The following is an 18,277-nucleotide window of genomic DNA, read 5'->3' as shown; positions in this document are numbered from 1 at the left end:
CTCCTGGCCTCCACAGGCGAAAGCACACATGTGATGTGGACTCACATCCAGGCAAACACCTGCACACGTAAAACACTTTTATAGAAAGCCAGGCATGGCGGTGCATGCTTGTAATCCCAGTGCTGGGGAGGTAGAGACAGAACAATCACTAAGGCACCCTGGCCAGTCAGCCTCGCCTACTTGATGAATTCCAGGCCGGAGGGCCACCGTGTCTCAAAAAATAAGTAAACTATAACAACAGCACTGTGGCTATCCTCTGGACTCCAAGAGCACAGCTGTGCACCGGCACAACAAGGGGCGTTGATTGCTGTGGCCATCCTCCAGCTGAGCAAATCCCTACACAGATCTCAAGTGAGTGATCTTCATACACTTAATGCTCAATTAGGACGACCTGCAAAACAATCACAGACAAGAATGAACTAAGACAGGAAGTTCTATCAGGAGGCATTCTGAGATACAGAGGGGCATGGAGAGAGAATGAGTGCCATCCTGCTAATGTCAGAACCCAGGGAAAAGTGAAGTACTGGTGATTTCCTTTAGTGACAGGGCCCCCAAGGGCCTGTGGTGGGGAGTCTCTGAAGTGATTGTGCAATGGCTTAGATATAAATTGACACTTCCCCACCCCTCCAAGGGGGGGGCAAAAATCCTCACATGCTGTAGATTTAGTGCTCAGTGCAACATTCAGAAATACAGCTGCATTATGAGGGTACTGATCATGAGTGGGTCTAACCCATTAGTGGATTCAGAATTGAATGGACTATAGAGAGGTGGTCAGCCATAGAAAGTGGGGCCTGATTGGGGAAAGAATGGTTTTCAGGTATGTCCTTTCTGGGTATTTATCGTTCCAACTTCTTGCTCTTGGCCTCCTGGTTGTCATTATGTGGCAGCGTCCTCTCCCACACTCCTGCTACCATGATTTCTGAACCATCGGGCCACTGGGATCGAGCCAGTCAACCAGACTGAACTCTAAAACTGTGTGCTTGAAATACACCCTTTGGATGTTTACATCAATGCTTCTGTCAAGGCCACAGGAAACTGACAGATACCGACTATCGATGTTCTATAGACTTTAAGAAAACTACAAAATGCTTACTAGAATGAGGAGTTATGTAAAACCCCATTAACAACTTTCTCTTTTAAGAAGCACCAGGTCTCCATCCTTACCCAGCAAGCCCTTTCTCCACCAAGTCATCTCCCCAGCCTGATGCTGGCATGTAATGGCGAGGCAAGACAAGTGCCTGGTGGCTCTGTGGCCAATGCAGCTGAAATGGTGAGCTCCAGGGTCGATGAGAGACTCTATCTCAAACAGTAAGATGGAGAGCAACACAGGAAGACACCCAATGTCAACCTCAGGCCACCACAGGTACACATCAAAGCAACATGCATGCAATACACACACACAAAGCAAACATCTCCAGCGGGATGGCAAAACAGGAGTCATTTTTTACCCACAGGCTTCCCTCTTCTTCCAGGCTGGAAAATGTTCTCATCACTGTGGTGACCTGCTATTGGATGCCTGGTATGTGCTGAGGCTGAGTGCACAGTATGTTCCTTAGCACAAAACAGATGTGTCTGGCAATTTGCATAGAAATGGTGGTAGTCTAGATACATTGGGTTAAGGGGATGCAATATTTAAATGACCTTCACCTGTTTCTTCTTTCTTCAGTGCTACTACCTGAAAGTTTAGAGACCCATGTGACAGACAGTGCCATTTCTACTGGTCAGTACCAATCTCTGGCAAAGGACTCCAACAGTAAGGGGCACACAGCAAGGGCTCCGAGTGTCAAGGGTAAAGCTCCACCCCTTCCTGTTCCACCATGTCACACACACCCTCATGGGGAAATGAAAAGACACAAGCCACTGCAAAGTTACAAATTTATTGGTCTGGAAATAAATACAAACATCTCATTAAGAAACTGCCCTGGAAAGACATGTACAATGGATTCTTGTATGCATCCAGGCACCCTGGGCTGGATCCCTGATCTTTCTACACAAGGTTGGAGGAAGCCTCCATGGTAGGAGTTGGTGGATCAACTGAGTATTTTGCCTCTCATGCCACCTATAGGGCGTGACTACCTTCCTCTAGCAACTCCAAGGTCCTGGAACTCCCCAGGCCTTGATGACTGCCTCCCAATGGTCAGGTGTTTCTGATCTGATCACATTTCCTATAGGAGAGTCCAAGGTCAGCCACAGTGAGAATCAAAAGGCAGTAGTAGTACAGGGCGTGGGCATTAGGCTGGCATCGCTTAAAAAGGCCAGTGCTACTAACCCAGTCAGCAGGAAGGGCAGGAAGAGGGGGCAGCAGGAGACGGAAGCGAGTTCCCATGGAATATACTGATTCCGAAACCACCTTCTCAGCTCATCCCCCACCAGAGCACATGGTTCTCTCTGAAGATCCAGCAATGGTCCAGTTGGCAGACATTTAGCTATCAAGTTTAGAGCCAACCCCAGATGTCAATACTGGGAGGCAAGGTTTGACTCAATCACACAAGATTCCAGGTCACAGGCTGGTGTTCACGGGAATCACACCCACCAGATTCTAGCACTTGGACCCTTATATTAGTTGACCAATCTCATGCCTACTACATCCCCAGCCCTCCCCAGGCTAGAGACTCATCCCAGACAAGGACCACTGTCACCTGTTGAGTTCTCTGTCTCAAAGAATGCAACTACAAATCACAACTCTCTTCCCCAGGGACAAAGGTATCACCCACTTATTCACACTGTGGGATGGGAGCCAGGGACAGCGGGGCAGAGCTGGAGTCTTGAACCACGGTGACACCCAATATTTGCTGGATCACTTTCTTTATAAAGCTAGGAGTTTGTTGCCGGTCTCCCTTGCATGTTACAAGGGTATCAGAGAAACAGGCTGCAGGGTGTCAGCATCCAGAACTCGAAAACCAATTCCTTCAAGTAAACTGGGTGGACTTGGTTTTCTTCTGTCTGCCCTAGATCCTGCCTCTTTTTCTCCCTATCCTGTTTTTTCTTCTTAAAATAAGGCGCCCAACCAACTTCCCTGCCTTGCTCCCCTTTCAAATTAGAAATAAGTTTGTTTCCAGGAATGAGTTTAGTGGGGGAGGAAACAGGAAGCAGAGGACTGGCAAAATGCCTATGAACCAGGATGCTGGATCGGCCTGGGCTTGGGGCCAGGCAGTGTTACAGCTGTATGTTTCTTAGTTTTGGCAGTTTGGTGTCTGAGGGTAGAGAGAGGGGCCACCAGGCCACTCGTTAGCAGAACAGAACACTGAACTGCTTCTTGCCTTTGTCCACCACCACCCACTCTGATCCCAGGTGGCAGCCTGAACAGCCCGGGTCTGCCACGGCCAGAGTTCATTCTTACAAAAGCAGCTTTAGATTAATACGCATTAGCGCAGGGTGGTAGGCAGGGGTTGGGGGCTAAGGGAGAGACCACCAGTCCAGGATGACTGATGCACAGACTGCCTAGCAGGACACTTCCATGGACTTGGGCCCGGCATTGTTCCCGGTGGCACCCGAGTTGGGGGTGATGTTGAGACGCGCATCCTCACTGGTATGGGAGCGGCTACGGGACCCCTCGCTGGTGTGAGAGCGGCTACGGGACCCCTCACTGGTATGGGAGCGGCTGCGGGGGCCCTCCAGGGATGTGACACTGGAGCCAGAGGCTGTGCGGGACCGCATCAGGCGGGTCATGCTGGCAGAGGGCACTGGAAACACAGAAGACAGTGTGGTTAGGATACAGGAAGCCTCTACAGGTATGGGGAAATACACCTGTCTCAGTCATGATGCCGTCCTAAGAACCCAGCTGAGCATCACATCTCTATTGCCTTCATCCTTGGGGCCATCTACTTTCTATGCCACTCACAAAGGGCACAGGAAGGCCTAGATATGGGAAAGGCATATAATGATCACACGGCAAAAGACCTGAGCCATTATCTAGGTCTGAATTAATATGGGCTTATTAGCTGGGTAGCTGCTGGGGTGTCACTCTCAAAACTTTCCTGTTCCTGTCTGCAAAATGAAGACCTTCATATGATCAGGTAACCTCCTCTGCAATATACTATCAGTAGGCAGGAGAACATGGAGGCCAGCAAGGCTAGTCTCTGCACATCCCAGGGAGGACGCAAGGGCTTACCACATGGTTCCTGCGGAGATGTTAGCAGTCTGCCTGCCTTCTGAAATCCTGCTAGCTCCCAAGCCCTAACAAGACCCAAACTGCCCATGCCACAGCAGGTGACTGAGAGAATTGGATAGAACATAATGACCCTCACCCTATCTGGGGTTGCAGTGTTTCCCCCAAATTCATGCCCACTTGAAACCTCAGAATACGACCTTGTTCAGAACACTTAATTTAGAGATCTTTAGTTAAGATGAGGTCATTCTGGATTAGGCTCATTCCTAGTCCAAAAGCTGTCTCCACAATAAGAAAACAAGAGAGGGCCAGGCCCGTATGGATGGAGGCGACTGGCAGGATGCAGCCACAAGCCACAGAAGGCCTCTGGTTGATATAGCCAGCAGAGTCCAGCAGGCAAGAAAAGGTCTTGCAAAATGAGCCCAGCCCAGCCCACATCTTGACCTCAGACCTGTAGCCTCCGAATTTGTGGGGGAAATGCATTCCTAATATTTAAGTGTCCTATCTGGGGGAATCTCTAAGGGCACTCATTGGGGTGACTAGTGCCACACCCTAATGAAACAGTGCCCTAGAGCAGACACCCAAAATTGGATTAGTCCTCGATCAGTGGAATTCCCTCCTTAAAGAATCAGTGTTGTTATTACTTCTGGTTCTCTCTCTCTCTCTCTCTCTCTCTCTCTCTCTCTCTCTCTCTCTCTCTTTCCTTTTTTTGTTTTGTTCTGTTTTTGGGAAAGGCTCTGTTTAGCCCAGGCTGGCCTCCAACTCTCTATGTGGCTGAGGTGACCTTGAACTCACTCGTGATCCTTCTGCATCCCAAATGCTGAGATTACAGGGGTGTGCCACCACATAACAAACAGCCTATTTTTAATTCAGAAAGAATCGGGGTCAGTGCACATCTGTGGCTCATATGTTTTTCACCCCGAGTCTCTATTTCTCCACCCAAATTCGTGAGTCCTGATGACCTCACCAGGAAATGACAACTTCCCAGGACACCAGACACACAATGGACTAGTCCTGTGAGCCCAGCATCACAGGCAGGCACTCTGTGAACAGGAACCTCCTCCATTGGCAAAGCCTTTGGGTCTGCGGCTCTTCCCATTGTCTCTCCGAGGGAAGAGATTCCTATTATCTTCCATGGGAAGCTTTGTCAGACTGAACTGAGGGACAGGGGTGAGACAAATTTTGGGAACAACCAAGGCCTAGCTTTCACTTCTTTTCCTCCCAGAATACACAAAAAACAGGCTGTGATCCATACCCCGCAAAGGAAACCAGACTGCCCAGCTCTTTTCCCCCCTTTCTACCAGGGAAAGCATGCTGGATGGAGGGGCGTCCACAGGCAAATGTGTTCCATTGGTGAAGGACAGCTAGAGATGCGGACCTTGTCTGAGGCACTCACATCCAGCTGCTTCACTCCGTCTTGCTGGGAAGCAAGTGTGGGTGAAGGCCCCTGGGGAAATGGTAGGGCTTCACCAAATAGACCCATCCATTTCTAAATGAGTGGGTGGTGCGGGAGAGAAAGTGTGAGCTTCGACTTTTCCAGCTAAGAAGGATGCGTGGACGGGTAACTCTGAGCGGTAGGCAGGAAGAACTGGGTGGACCGCTTTGACACATAACTAATGTGTCAGTCAACCAGTGCCAACCAAGGCTGCTGCCCAGCCGAGCCTGAGAGTCCTGGTCACAACTTGGCATGTCTGAAGAAAAAAGGCTGCATGAGTGACCAACTCCCTCTAAGCTTGAGGCAGGAAGAAAGAAGTCCCTGAAGCAGGCTGCTCTGCCCTTCAGTTCCCTGATCTAGCAAAGAAGCATTATGCCTTTGGTCTCAGGCACTCTGGTCTCCCTCTTACATGCCGCTCTGGCTTCATCAACCTTCCACAGATCACTACTCTGTGGCCTGCTTGCCCCCTCCCTTATAGGATTATTGTGATGGCCAAAGGAGAGAGAGAGAGAAAAAAAAAAAAAAAGACTTTCTAATCTTTCCTATCCACCTTTGCCACAACTCTGTTCTCTTGAGCAAGCATGTAATCAAAATTAGGGGCATTCCTTGTTCAGCTCTTGGTCACTATTTTTTTGGGGGGAGGCGGAGGAGGGGGGTATTTAAAGGGATAGTTCTAGCCTAGTATAGTGGCTCCTGCCCTGTAATCCTAGCACTTGGGAAACTGAAGCAGGAAGATTATTACGAATTCAAGACCAGCCTGACCGATAGGAATATTCTGTCTCACTCCTGCCCCAAATAATCTTTAAATGTTTCTCATGTAAAGCTAAATAAATGTCAGCTCTTCTGTCCACGCGTACATAATGACATCTCATTTAACAGACTGGATACACGATGAGGTCTTCTGGGACCACACTGCTCAGACGCCATCACCATCTTAGTTTGTGTCAACAGGCTGTGTGATGTGTGCCGCACGATAACCAAACTGGTTACTGACTCATTCCTCATTCAGCCATGCATGCTTGTGAGGACTCCTTTCTCAGACTTGCCCAGTGCTTAAGAGCTAAAGGCAACCAAGATGACAGATTCCCCTCCCCCACTGGCTATGACATTACCACCCCCACACCTGCCTAGTGCCCAAGGTGTCATACTCACTGTAGCCCATGCCCTGCACAAAGTACTTGAAGGCCTCAGCAAGCTTGGCGGGCTGTAGGAGACAGAGAGAATATGAGGTCAATGGCTGGAGGTCCAGACCACCATGGGCCACCTGTAGCTGAAAGCCAGAGCTCTGCACAAGATGAAGCCACCACACGTGGACAGGAAGAACATAGAAGCCAAGAAAAAACCAAAGGGATGGCTACGGGGACCAGAATCAGCTTTGGCCAGGAATAAACATCTCCAACCTGCCTCATGGCTAAAAGAACATCATGGATAAGTTACAGGACTTTCTAAGTCAATGTCCTCAACTGCATATAGAGTCAAATCATACTCTGTGCTCAAAGCCCAGTGTCATGAACCTGCTAGGGACTCTGCAGAACTCCAGGAAACCCAACGTCAGTCTGACAAGGCCAGTGTTCCTAGGTGCACACGACATAGATGAGCAGATTGGGTGGTAACGGCCTACCCAAAGACCAGAGCTAGTAAGTGAGGGTCATGTGGATGAACCAGTTCCTCCATGCCAGGAACTCTGTGCTTGAGGTGCTTCACAGCAGGTTGATGGTAAGATGGTTGGGTGAGTAGAAAGAACAGTCAGTAATGGGAAAATATCAGTGGAAAGAAGAAAGGGTAGAAAGAATGGAGGGAGGAGGGAGGATGGAGAAATGAAGGGGAGGATGGAGGGGTAGAGAGATGGAGGGAAGGGCAAAGGGAGAGAGATGGAGGGAGGGAGGAAGGGAAGGAAGTATGAAAGGGGGAGGGATGGAGAAATGGAAGGAAAGAGGGATGAGGTTATGGAGGAAGGGAGAGGTGGAAGAGAGAGATGAGGAGATGGCAGGAAGGAGGGAAGAGATGATAGGAAGGGAAGAGGGATGCGGAGGTGGAGGGAAGGACAGAGGGAGGGAATGGAAGGAACGTGGAGAAGGAAGCAGAGAAGGACAGGCTGGAAGAAAGGAAGAGGCACAAAAGGTCAGATTGTTCAGATGGATGAAAATGGGATTGATGGGTAGAGAAAGGAAGGGGAGAAAGATGGATGGGAGAAGAAAAGAAAGGAAGGAAGGAAGGGAGGGAGGAAGGAACGATAGAAGAAAGATCAAGGGAATGGATGGCTAGAAGGGTGGATGGCTATTATCACTAGCTGGGTTAACTAGGCTGTATCTGGATAAATGAACAGGCAGTGCCAGGGCCACCTCCAGAGTCACTGTTTCCTCTGTAGGACTCATTCAACCTAACTGGGGGCCAAGGAGGTGGCACCAAGGACACATCTGTTGTCATCCTTTGATCCGAGCTCAGGAAGCCACTGCCCAGTGGAGCTCAGGAAACCACTGCCCAGTGGCTCACTCTCCTCCCAGACAGAGACCATGAGTCCCCACCCTGCACCTTCGCCAACTCCTGCCACTCCTCAGCAAGGAGGCAAAGAGCCTGGGTGACATTTAGCTATGCAAAAGTTGCCCCCTGGAATCTTGGGAGACTCCAAACAATGGCAAAGCAAGGCATGACTGTCCTGCAGAGAGAAAGGACTTCCATTCAGGATGGACCAATTCCGAATGAGAAGAGAAGGCCAACTGAGCACCCCTGGCCACTGTTACCATAGGCAACATTTCCTTCTCTCCAGCCTCGGTTTCCCCTTAGGCTGCTGAGCTGAAATGCCAGCTCCTCCGGCCTCTGAGAGCTACAGCAACGGTGTAATCTCAACTGCCCTGAGAAAGTCTTTTGCAGACACCCTGCCCTGGAAGGGACAGTGGGCGGGGTTACAGGGGAATCAGGCTTGAGGCTCAGTTCCCACCAGTGTTTAAACAGTGTCAGTCCAGGCCCAGGCTGGATCTGCCCTGGCTGCAAACAGATAAAGAGAGCAGGGGGCAAGCAGGCCAAGGACTGGAGGAAGATGAGCAAACAAGGTAGACAGATGGAGGAATACAGGTTCCCACACACCTGGACATATGTGCACATAGGCATATGAATTTACATATGTGCACGCACAGGCACACATATATAACTCTCATGTGCACATGCATGCATACATGCATGCATATATATATTATATATATATATATATGATGTACACACATACATATGCATATAAAACACATTTACATGATTTAGCTATTCCTCTGTTCTGGACTTGAGCTCCCAGTGGCCCCTGGCTGAGGCAGGATAACCAAGATTCTGATCCCATGGCCAAGCCAGGTCCATCTGGCAAATCTCTTAAGCCTGCTGACCTCAGGGTCACCCAATCCCCAAAAGCTGCTAGATGGGGATCTAGTGAATCTACAATATTTGTAAAGCACATTTTATGAAGAATATATGCAGAAACTACCATTGGACCCACACAGAGGGAGTAGGAAAAGGGGAGCTCTCAAGCTATGAAGACACACGTACCCTACCAGTGGAAGGTGACAGGTATTGAGTGAGAAAGCCATAATTTCACTCACCTGAGAGATCTGTGGGAGGCCGCCACAGTCTGCCATCTAGAAGGGAAGGAGGCTGGTTAGCATCAAACACCTAGGCCACAGCTGCAGTGATCTGTGCTCTGTGAGACTGACCCCAGGATTACCCACCCGACACTGCTCTGGGTGGGTTGATTGTGGTTGGGTGATGCTGTTGACTGTAGGCCCTTATCCTCCTTGGCAACTACTCCTCAAAGCTTACACACAGCAACAGGCCCCACAGACCACTCCATTTAACCCCTAAAAGCATGCAGGGCTCAACTGTGCTGTTTTGGAAGCCAGGGTGGCTTATGGAACTTTCAAAATCCCAGCCTCCAGAGTATACCCAGTGGGGAGATCCTCGGGATGAGCCTGAGCCTGTGACACAACCCAGACACAGCTGCCACACACAGGTGCCTTTGGGTGTGCAAACAGCCCTGACTGCAGGCTGTGGGGTTTCTGCAGACCTCTAACCCAGCACCAGGTAGCAACCACACTGAACTCAGGAGACGTTGCTGGAGGAGGCTTCTCTGGCCTCCCAGCTTCTCACTGCACAGGGTTGTGGTGTAGCCCTCTGATGCAGACAGCCTTGCCCCATCCTAGGAAAAGGAGACTCTTGTCCTGTGCTCCCAGTCTATCTTCCCCCAGCTGCATGGACGGAAGTGTGTAGAGCCCTGCAGTCTAGTCCCCAGGATGGACCACTTCGCTTTGCAGCCTCAGATCGGCTCCAAGCTTGCTTGCTTCCTTAACTAACACCCTATCTCCATGTTTCCCTTCCTTCCTCCCTTTCAGAGACAGGGTCTCAAAGTATGGTCTGGGCTAGCCTAGAACAGGCCGTGTAGCCTAAGAGAGCCTTGAGATGCTCCTGCCTCTGCCTCTGGAGTGCTGGGATTACAGGGCTATGCACGACACCCAACTCCATATCCTATGTTCTATGTGTCAACAAGCTTGTCTCAGTTCCAAATACATGTGGGGCCCCTAAGCCATGCCAGCTACAGCCCCCACTGTTGCCCATACCTTGAGCAGGGTGGTCTTCGTGGGGTCCAACTTGGAGTTGCATTCCACCTGAACAAGGGCAAAGACTAGGTAAGTATTTGACTCACAGCCAAAGTCGAGTGTTCTGTTCTCCCCTCTACTCTGCCCCACCATCTGAAACACCAGCGTTGCTTCAGCCATGAAGAAAGAAGGTGGGCTTTGGGTTGTTAAACACTTGTGGGTTTGCAGCCTGGCCCTGCCATGACTAGCGCTGTGACCTGGAGACGAGTCAGGGTACATCCAGCTCTGTGGCACACTGTAGAGGCAGAGCGAGGCAGTCTGGTCTCTGAGCAACAGCCTCATGTCACACATCTCCCCAGGTGTGGGGATGCCAGAAAGCAGGCATCCTCTCCGTGCCTCCCTAGTACTGTAGGTGAGAATTAGAGGGTAAACTGAGGGAGAAAGCTTTGCCTGATTCATCTTCCAGCCTCGATCTTCTGCTAAGTGGAAAGGCCCAGCTACTGCTGAGACGGAGGGAGGATGCTTAGTCATGACACCTAGCCTTGAGCCTGCCATGGAGATGAGGTGCCCACGGACAGCAGGAGGGCAGGGGAGGCAGACGGCCAGGCAGTCGGGACTGGTGGCCACAGTGAGAAGCTGGCCTGAGCTCTGCCCCAAGGCTGGTGTGGCATTGAAACAGTGTCCTTGCACTGGGAGGGGAAAGCAGGGGGGACTCATACAGGTGAGCACTGCTGAACTGATACATACCACAGCATCCACGGCAGGAGAGTTGTCCCCAACCACCAGCAGAGCAGGGCACCTGCACAGGACAGGGAAAGAGGAGTCATCCCAGGATCCTTTTCCGGGGTCTTACACAGACTCTGAGCTGTAGCAGAAGTCTAAAATTTAAGTTTCCTAGTACCCTTTGCACCTCTATGGTCCTATGCTAGCATCCTCTGCTTTGAACTTTGAATAGGATGGGCTAGCGGTTACTTATACCTCCGTGTAAAATTTCAGCCCAGTGATTCCTATATCTTAATGCTTTCATTCCAAAGCACCCTCTGCCTGGGGAAAAAGGAACAAGGGTTTTTCAGGAGTTAAGATGGACAAAAAAAAATGGCTGGCATAAATTACAAAGAAAATGTCATATGCCACGTTCACAAGCATCCAATAGCACACGGAGAACCATAGCAAGACACCATCACTGCCAGTGGAATGTGTTAGCCACAATCGTTGACTACTAGATACACAGGATGCTCTCATGTCAGGTCCTGTATCTTTCACCTCTAGGCTTTGGGAAGCACAGCCTAACTCGGCCATGGGTGTCGAACATGCTTAACGAAGGTGGTGGCCAGCCTCCTGATTTGAAAGTTCCAGTTATGACCACACACTCCCTGACCCAGTGGTGACTCCAGCTACACAAGGAGTTCAAGTCAGATCCCTTGGGTAAGACGTAGACAGCCGTCTCTACCAAAGTGTTCGGTCCTAAGGTGGCATTTCTCACACCCAGCAGAAGCCCGCACCAGCAGCCCTGCGTGAAGCATGGCAGCCTGGCAACACAGGGGAAGGAAGCCACTCACTGCAGGGTGACGGTGTGGGTTCCAGGCATTGGCCGCTCAATCTCCAGGTCCCGTCGGCTGCAGGCAACATGTATATGGTTAGCATTGGCAGACCTGCCCCAGAAGCCACTCCCACCACGCCACTCCCACCATGCTTTGGAGATCCCACTATAGACCATTCTAGAAGAACACCCATAGATCATCTTTATGAGGTCACTTAGCTCTTAAGACCCCATGGCCATGTAGTGTCCATAGAAGTGATTAAGAACCAACAGGTCTCATCTGTTTCTAGCAAAACCTTCCTATTTTGCCTGAAATTTATTATCAGTATTAATATTATTTCTACAGGAAAACAAATCAGGTCCTCACTAGAGGTCCCTGCCCCCTCCCCCCCCCGCTAGAGCCCCCACCCATCATTGCAAAAACTTCAGAATGGACTCCCAGCACCCTTCCACTCCTAACTTAAACCTGCCCCCTGCAGCTCTGAAGCTTCAACACAAGAGGCCATCTCTAAAACTCAAACCTGCTCTCCATGTGTTCCGAAGTCTGCACTGGTGTCCCGCTCTGCTAGCAGAGGTCCAGTGTGGACCCTGGCCCCTGCGTGTGAACACCTGGCCTCCCTGCCCTCTGAAGCTCTGAGACCTTCAGACCAAAGCTAGCACTGCAGGATTCAAATCACACTGCGCCACTTCCTAGCTGTGTGACCCTGGGAAAGGAGGCTAAACCTTTCCGTGCTTTTGTCTCAGTAACAGCCCCTTTCCATCGGCTGCTGTGCGGGGACCAGTTCACTCCTGGGATTCCCACTGTCCAGCCAGGAACCCATCTCCCTCTTCTTGGTACCCATTTGCATCTTCAGACAGCTGTCAGAATGCCACAGGTCCCCTGTACTGAGATGCTGACAGGATTGTGGAGAGGGCACCAAAGTCCATCAGAGATGTTAAGTTCATTACAAATGCAGACTCACTTCCAGCAGGTTAAGTTAAGGCACTGTCCTAGGTTACATGTGTGCAAGGCTCACTCCTGGTCCCTGTGCTGGGAGTGTAGCAGAGGTGCCTCTACAGGCTAAGGGAGTGCACGGTCCAGAGCCTTGACTGATGCTAGTGACCCTGTGTAGTCCCCTCCCCAGGAAAGCTCCGAACAAGCATCTCATCCATTATCCTCAGCTGGACAGACTCTCTCTTCCCAGCAGCCTCCAGGGTTCTGCATTCCCACAGTGTTTTGCTCCGCTGCCCAGGTCTACCCACAGCCGCTTTTACTCTGAGTTAGCTAAGGGCACATGCCTCAACTCTCCACCCCGATGGCTCAGCTGCACCCTCTCATCTGGTCCCGCAGTCCGGATAGAAGCATCAGGCAGATCCTGGCAGAGCTCACTCAGTGCCATTGTCCTCTAACCTACTAAGCTGCACGGTCCTGACCTTGGCTTCCACCCTGCAGGAGGCTGATGAGGACCCCATGCTGACATGGCTGAGCCCACTCCTGCACAGGGCCCTTACCTGTTGTAGGCGCTGATGAATAGGTGCAGGTTGCTGGGGTTCATGTCGTTGAGGATGTGCTGGCGGTATGTGTGCACCACCTCCACGTTGTTATGCATCTCCTCCTGTGGTGGTGACAGAGGAGAGAGTGGGGAAGGCTTGTCACCGCTCGCTCGAGCCACGGGGATAGGGAGGGAGAACACAGCTGAGGCAGAGACTCCTGTGATCTGTGGTGACCAGTGCAGACTGCTGAGTGACAGCCACTGGCAGCCAGAAGGAGCCCACCAGGGAGGCCTAGCTTTCATTCAGGAGCCTCAGCTAAACTCAGGGTTCCTGCTTCATGGTAGCCCTCAGAGCCAACTGCCCCTGTCACTTAGGGGATCAGAAGGTCCCTTTGTCAGCAAGGAGGCCAAGCCATGAGACAAAGACATCCTGGGGAAAAGTGGGCTGAGGAATCCGATCAAAATAACAGCAGAAGCTTGGGGGCATCAGCCAGCCTTAAGGAACCTGAGGACAGTCTGAACTATGTGATGATAATCTCAGGCTGGTCTAAGCCATCTCAGTGACAAGCCCAAGGTGACACCAAAGCAAAGCAGGGTGTTTCCTGTTGCCCTGAAACTCAGGAGGGCATCTAAGTACCATCACATTCATTAGCTCAGAGCAGAGAATGCTCCGTCCAGTAAGCAGAGCATCCCTGAGTCTGGGCAACCAAGGGGTTTTCCAGACATTGAACTTGAATGTGAGCCAAAAGTACATCCTCTCTCAGGGCTGGTGGCTCTGGCTGAGGTCAGATATGTGACAGCAGACAGAGGCAGAGGCCAGGCCTGCCACCAGGACACTGCAAGGATGCTTTCTCTGCCTTCAGCCCATGTAAGAACCAGGCAAGGGCAGAGAAGCTTAGGGGAGTGGATGCTGTAGCCAGACTCACAAGTTCAAATCCCAGTCACATTTCTCCTGGGTTGGGAGATCTTACAGGAGTCATTCAGCCTCTGGTCTGAATTATCCCACCTCAAATTGGAATGAATGTCTGGTCACAGAGCTCCTGAGGTGATTCAATGAGCTAATCCCTGGCAAATACTGGGGACGGAGCCCCACATAGACATGGAGCTAATCTCAGAGACATGAACACTACAGACCCCATTCATAACGACCCCAAACGATTACACATAAAGGCCCAACAAAGGTCAACAGAAAAGCTATGGTGAGTTCACTGAGTGAAATATTACCAAGTACCAAATGGATGATGGCGTCCAGAAACATAAGTAGATTCTAAAATAATCATGCTAAGGGAGAAAGGCCCCAGCAAGTAGAGTAGTACGGGATTCACAGACAAATCTAGAGTGACAGAGAGCAGCCCAGAGGGTGCCTTGGAGGAGTGAAAAAAGGTTTGAGGACATGGGTGTGTGTGTGAAGGACGCTTCCACTATCTCAGCTGCTCTGATGGCTGACGGATTTGTGCAAATACACGCTGCACAATGTGCTTCAACAAAAACAGGTTATCAAGAAGCCCCACCCCTGGCTTCTCGAGGAGCTATTGGCTCTTGATGGCTGCTGGAGGGGAGGGGGAAATCTGTTTTCTTCAGCAATGGCGCCCCAGGTAAGCTGTCCATGCCGGCGGATAGCCCTATACTCTTGCTCATACCAGCAGCACCAGAAGGATTCAGTGATTTTTAAAACACACCTTTAGTCAGGAGGGAAAATCTGGGAGGAGCCGGAGGGGAAGGACGCGGGGTATACATTTGATCGAAAGAGATCGTACGCATGTATGAAATTCTCAGAAGGGGGTGGGTAAAAAAGCAATATGAATGGCTTGCTGGCTGGGCGACAATATTTCACAGTCATTCCCAGACCGCAGACTGGGTCACCCCCTGATTGTATCTCGTGTGTACTACCTGCCCATGTGGCCCTGTGCGGAGTGCTACATGGTTAACTGCTCAGCGGGGACAGCAGGATGCCCACACCACTCACCTTGCCGAAGAGGTGGGACACCACCATGTCTGGCAGGGCTTGGGTCCATCCTGAGATCTGTGGAGGGTAAACAAAGAAAAATTGGCAACTAGGACTCAACAGCAGAGACAGAAAGTTAGCCAGCCTGGGGCCCTGGGGGCAGAGTGTACCTGGCTCCCTGAGCCTCATGCAGGTCTCCATGACATCCTGGCCAGAGCTTGACTCTGGGAAGTGTGCCATAGACCAATTTAGTAAAGGCTTGCTCACTAGCTTAGTACTATTGGGGTAAGGGGGAACCTTTAAGATGTTGAGGTCCACAGTAGGCCACCTTGGGTAGTTTTGTTTATTTTTGCCCCCAGCCACTGCCATGGCATACTGTCTTGCCATAGGGACCAAATCCTCCAAACTGGTGAGCCCTCACAAGCCTATCCTCAGCAGAAGTCGGTTATCTCATACATCTTGGATATCACACATCTGTTTGTATGGCAGTTCGGCTCCTGTCTCTGGTCCCCTCCTGAACCTACAGCCCAGGTCAGGCCAGGCCTGACTTTCCATCCAGTTCCTTCCTCTTACAGCCCACATCAAGAACACACAGCAAGTGGGATGGAACGACAACCTAACTAGGCCAAGTTTTCCCTGCTTCCACAGCTCACCAAGTGTTCAGCACAGAGGCCCCACCCCAACACAGTGATCTCCTTATCCACAGCGCAGGGTCCACTCAGCCCCAACTACTCCTTCACCATCTCCTAGTTTCTCCTCTCCATCCCAGTTTCTGGTCTATGAAGTCTTTGAATTCATTAATTACTTCCCACACCACCTCCCAAACAACTGTATACAGCAGGATCTGAAAGCATAGCAGTATGCAGCTGGTGCTCAATAAATGTTCAGATCATGACATAAAATCCAAACCACTAGTTATCCAACAGCAGCTGTGTAAATGCTACACGTACACTGTAGGTGCTCTACAGATACGGCAAATACCACAGGTAGCCCTGCTTGGGTAGAGATGGGTAAGGAAGATGAGCATTTGACCTGGGGTCCTGGACTGGCCTGATGGCTACCTGCAGCTGCTGAGCACTGGGCTGGCTGAAGGCGTCTCTCATCTATAACTAGAGGTGTTAAAACCCATGTCATCAGGACATAAGAAGGCTCCCACAGTAAGGATCCAATAAGGCAGCCGGGTATCCCAGGCTCCGACACTCATGCCTGGCATACCAAAGGATACGCAGGTTGCCCTTCAAGGCCAGAGGGACAGACATGGGGAATTCATTAAAACCAAAGCATATCTCGGCCGGAGGCCAGTGCCCCAGCCCTCCCTGTTTGGCTCGGAACAGCCGAGCCGCAGCCCAGTGGACCTAAATGGAATGTCCCTTTCTCAGCTGGAAAATAAAATAAAAACCAGGGAGGATGCTTTGCTCCTGACTGCCTTACAGGCAGGGACAGGCCTATCCATGCTTCAGGAAGAATCCCAGCATCTTGCAGACAGGAAGGGGGTGGGTGAGGGTCATGCCCTCTTCCCCAGCAGCTGCCCGAACTAACAAAACCACCATTCCAAATGAGAGAGCAGTTACTCCAGCCTGGGCAGCTTTGTCCCACCCTGATCGGACGTTTCTCCCTATCCTTGGCAGACATTGGGGACTTTACAGAAAAAAAGGAAAGCAATCATCACAAAAAAAAAAAAAAAAAATCAACAGGATCAACAGGGACCCTTGGGATAGCAGCCAGGGCAGAGTGACTTAGACCTTCTGAGCAGCAAATGGTTGCTGGCCTAAACAGAGCCGAGGAAGGTTGTTCTCCGTGCAGTAGGAAACGAGAAGAGTGGGGCCGAGAAGGCGCTCCCCTGGTGGGGGAGGCTGGGACCCCATCTGCCTGCCCTGCCCAGTCTCACCTTGGAGGCGGCCCAGTCCATCCAGCCTTCAGCACAGGGGTTCACATTCATGAGCACGAGGCCCTCCACCATCTCAGGGTTGTTGAGCTGTAATCGGAGACACAACGTGAGATAACACTATTGAGGCCTTGAAGCCAACCATAGGGGAACCTTGGAGCCGGTGTTAACGGCTCCCTGACACAGTCGGAGCAGAACTGAGGCTCAGTCAAAAGTGGATCAAGTCCTCAGAGGAGCAGAAGGAAGAAGCCATAGAAGAGGAAAGAACACACTCACACTTGGAGGACCTGCTAATCAAGTCCTTTCACCTCACAGAGCCTCAGCTTCCCCCAGAGGCCCAATGGTGCAATGGCCAAGCCACACTAAGGGCCCAGAAATGCCCTGTGGCTCTGTTATCTGGAATGCCTGTGTATTTGGAACTCCAAGACCATCCCAGCATCTACTTGAAGCTGATGCCCAAGCTGATTTGCACTTTGACGGTCTGCCTGAGCATCATCGAGGCACTGTACTTAGCAGGCATCAAAATACCTTGGGTTGAAGGACATGAGTCACTCTAAGGTAACTGGCAAAGGCATGAAGGATACCCACAGTGCTGGCAATGGGCACTGCGACATTCTCATGTAGCTGACTCTTATTTGGACTCCATCAGGATCCCAGGGGACCTGGGTCACAAAATTCTGAGATAAAACATTGCAGGATCAGAGGATGCTGTGAGTGCAAAGCCATCCACATTTCCTGCTCAGCGAACAAGGCCAGTGACCAAAAGCCCTGTCTACTGTGGTATTTCAGCCCCAGAAAAACCAAAGCTGTTAGTATGAATGCATGAGAACACACGCACAGGTACCCATGTAGCACACGCCACAAGCGGCCCTAGTGGCTCTTGCTGGGGAAATGGAAGTGGGTTTTTTTGATGCTTCTCAAATTTCATTTATTTATTTATGTGTGTGTCTGTGTGAGTGCCACATATACAAGTGTGCAAGTATACACACCCAGCACAATCATGCAGAAGCCAGGGCAAGGCACAGGTGTTCATCTCTGTTGCTCTCCACTGTGTTCCTTTGAGACAGGGTCTCTCATCAAATAGGAGGCTCGCCTTTTAGGCTAGGCTTGCTGGCCAGACACCTCTCTAGAGTCTCCACCTATCTCTACCCCATCCCCATGCTGAGGTAACAGGCACCTGCAGCCATGCCTATCTTTCACATGGGTCCTGGGGATTCGAACCCCAGTCCTCAAGTCTCCATGCCTGCATAGCAACATTCTTTCCTACTAAGCTAGCTCCCTAGCCCCTAAGTAATTTTTTTAAATGCAATTTTACAAA

At 50.8% G+C, this 18,277-nt stretch overlaps 1 protein-coding gene across 1 annotated transcript in view; it reads right to left on the bottom strand.

The window, feature by feature from the left end:
• Nucleotides 1-1,858: 1,858 nt before the first annotated feature.
• The window catches only part of Ndrg1 (N-myc downstream regulated 1), a 36,344-nt gene continuing 19,925 nt past the window's right edge, over nt 1,859-18,277 (bottom strand). The window contains exons 7-15 of the mRNA XM_059247802.1: nt 16,963-17,049; nt 15,096-15,152; nt 13,149-13,252; nt 11,677-11,733; nt 10,865-10,916; nt 10,139-10,186; nt 9,128-9,163; nt 6,696-6,747; nt 1,859-3,683 (exon numbers count right to left, since the gene is read on the bottom strand). Of these exons, the coding sequence (XP_059103785.1) occupies nt 3,442-3,683; nt 6,696-6,747; nt 9,128-9,163; nt 10,139-10,186; nt 10,865-10,916; nt 11,677-11,733; nt 13,149-13,252; nt 15,096-15,152; nt 16,963-17,049 (735 nt within the window). The 3' untranslated portion in view covers nt 1,859-3,441. The remainder of the gene's footprint in view (nt 3,684-6,695; nt 6,748-9,127; nt 9,164-10,138; nt 10,187-10,864; nt 10,917-11,676; nt 11,734-13,148; nt 13,253-15,095; nt 15,153-16,962; nt 17,050-18,277) is intronic.

The sequence above is a fragment of the Peromyscus eremicus genome, chromosome 20, assembly GCF_949786415.1.
Source record: "Peromyscus eremicus chromosome 20, PerEre_H2_v1, whole genome shotgun sequence".
NCBI classification, from domain to species: domain Eukaryota; kingdom Metazoa; phylum Chordata; class Mammalia; order Rodentia; family Cricetidae; genus Peromyscus; species Peromyscus eremicus.
The sequence above is the reverse complement of the archived record's forward strand: the minus strand, read 5'-3'. Positions and strand labels throughout refer to the sequence as shown.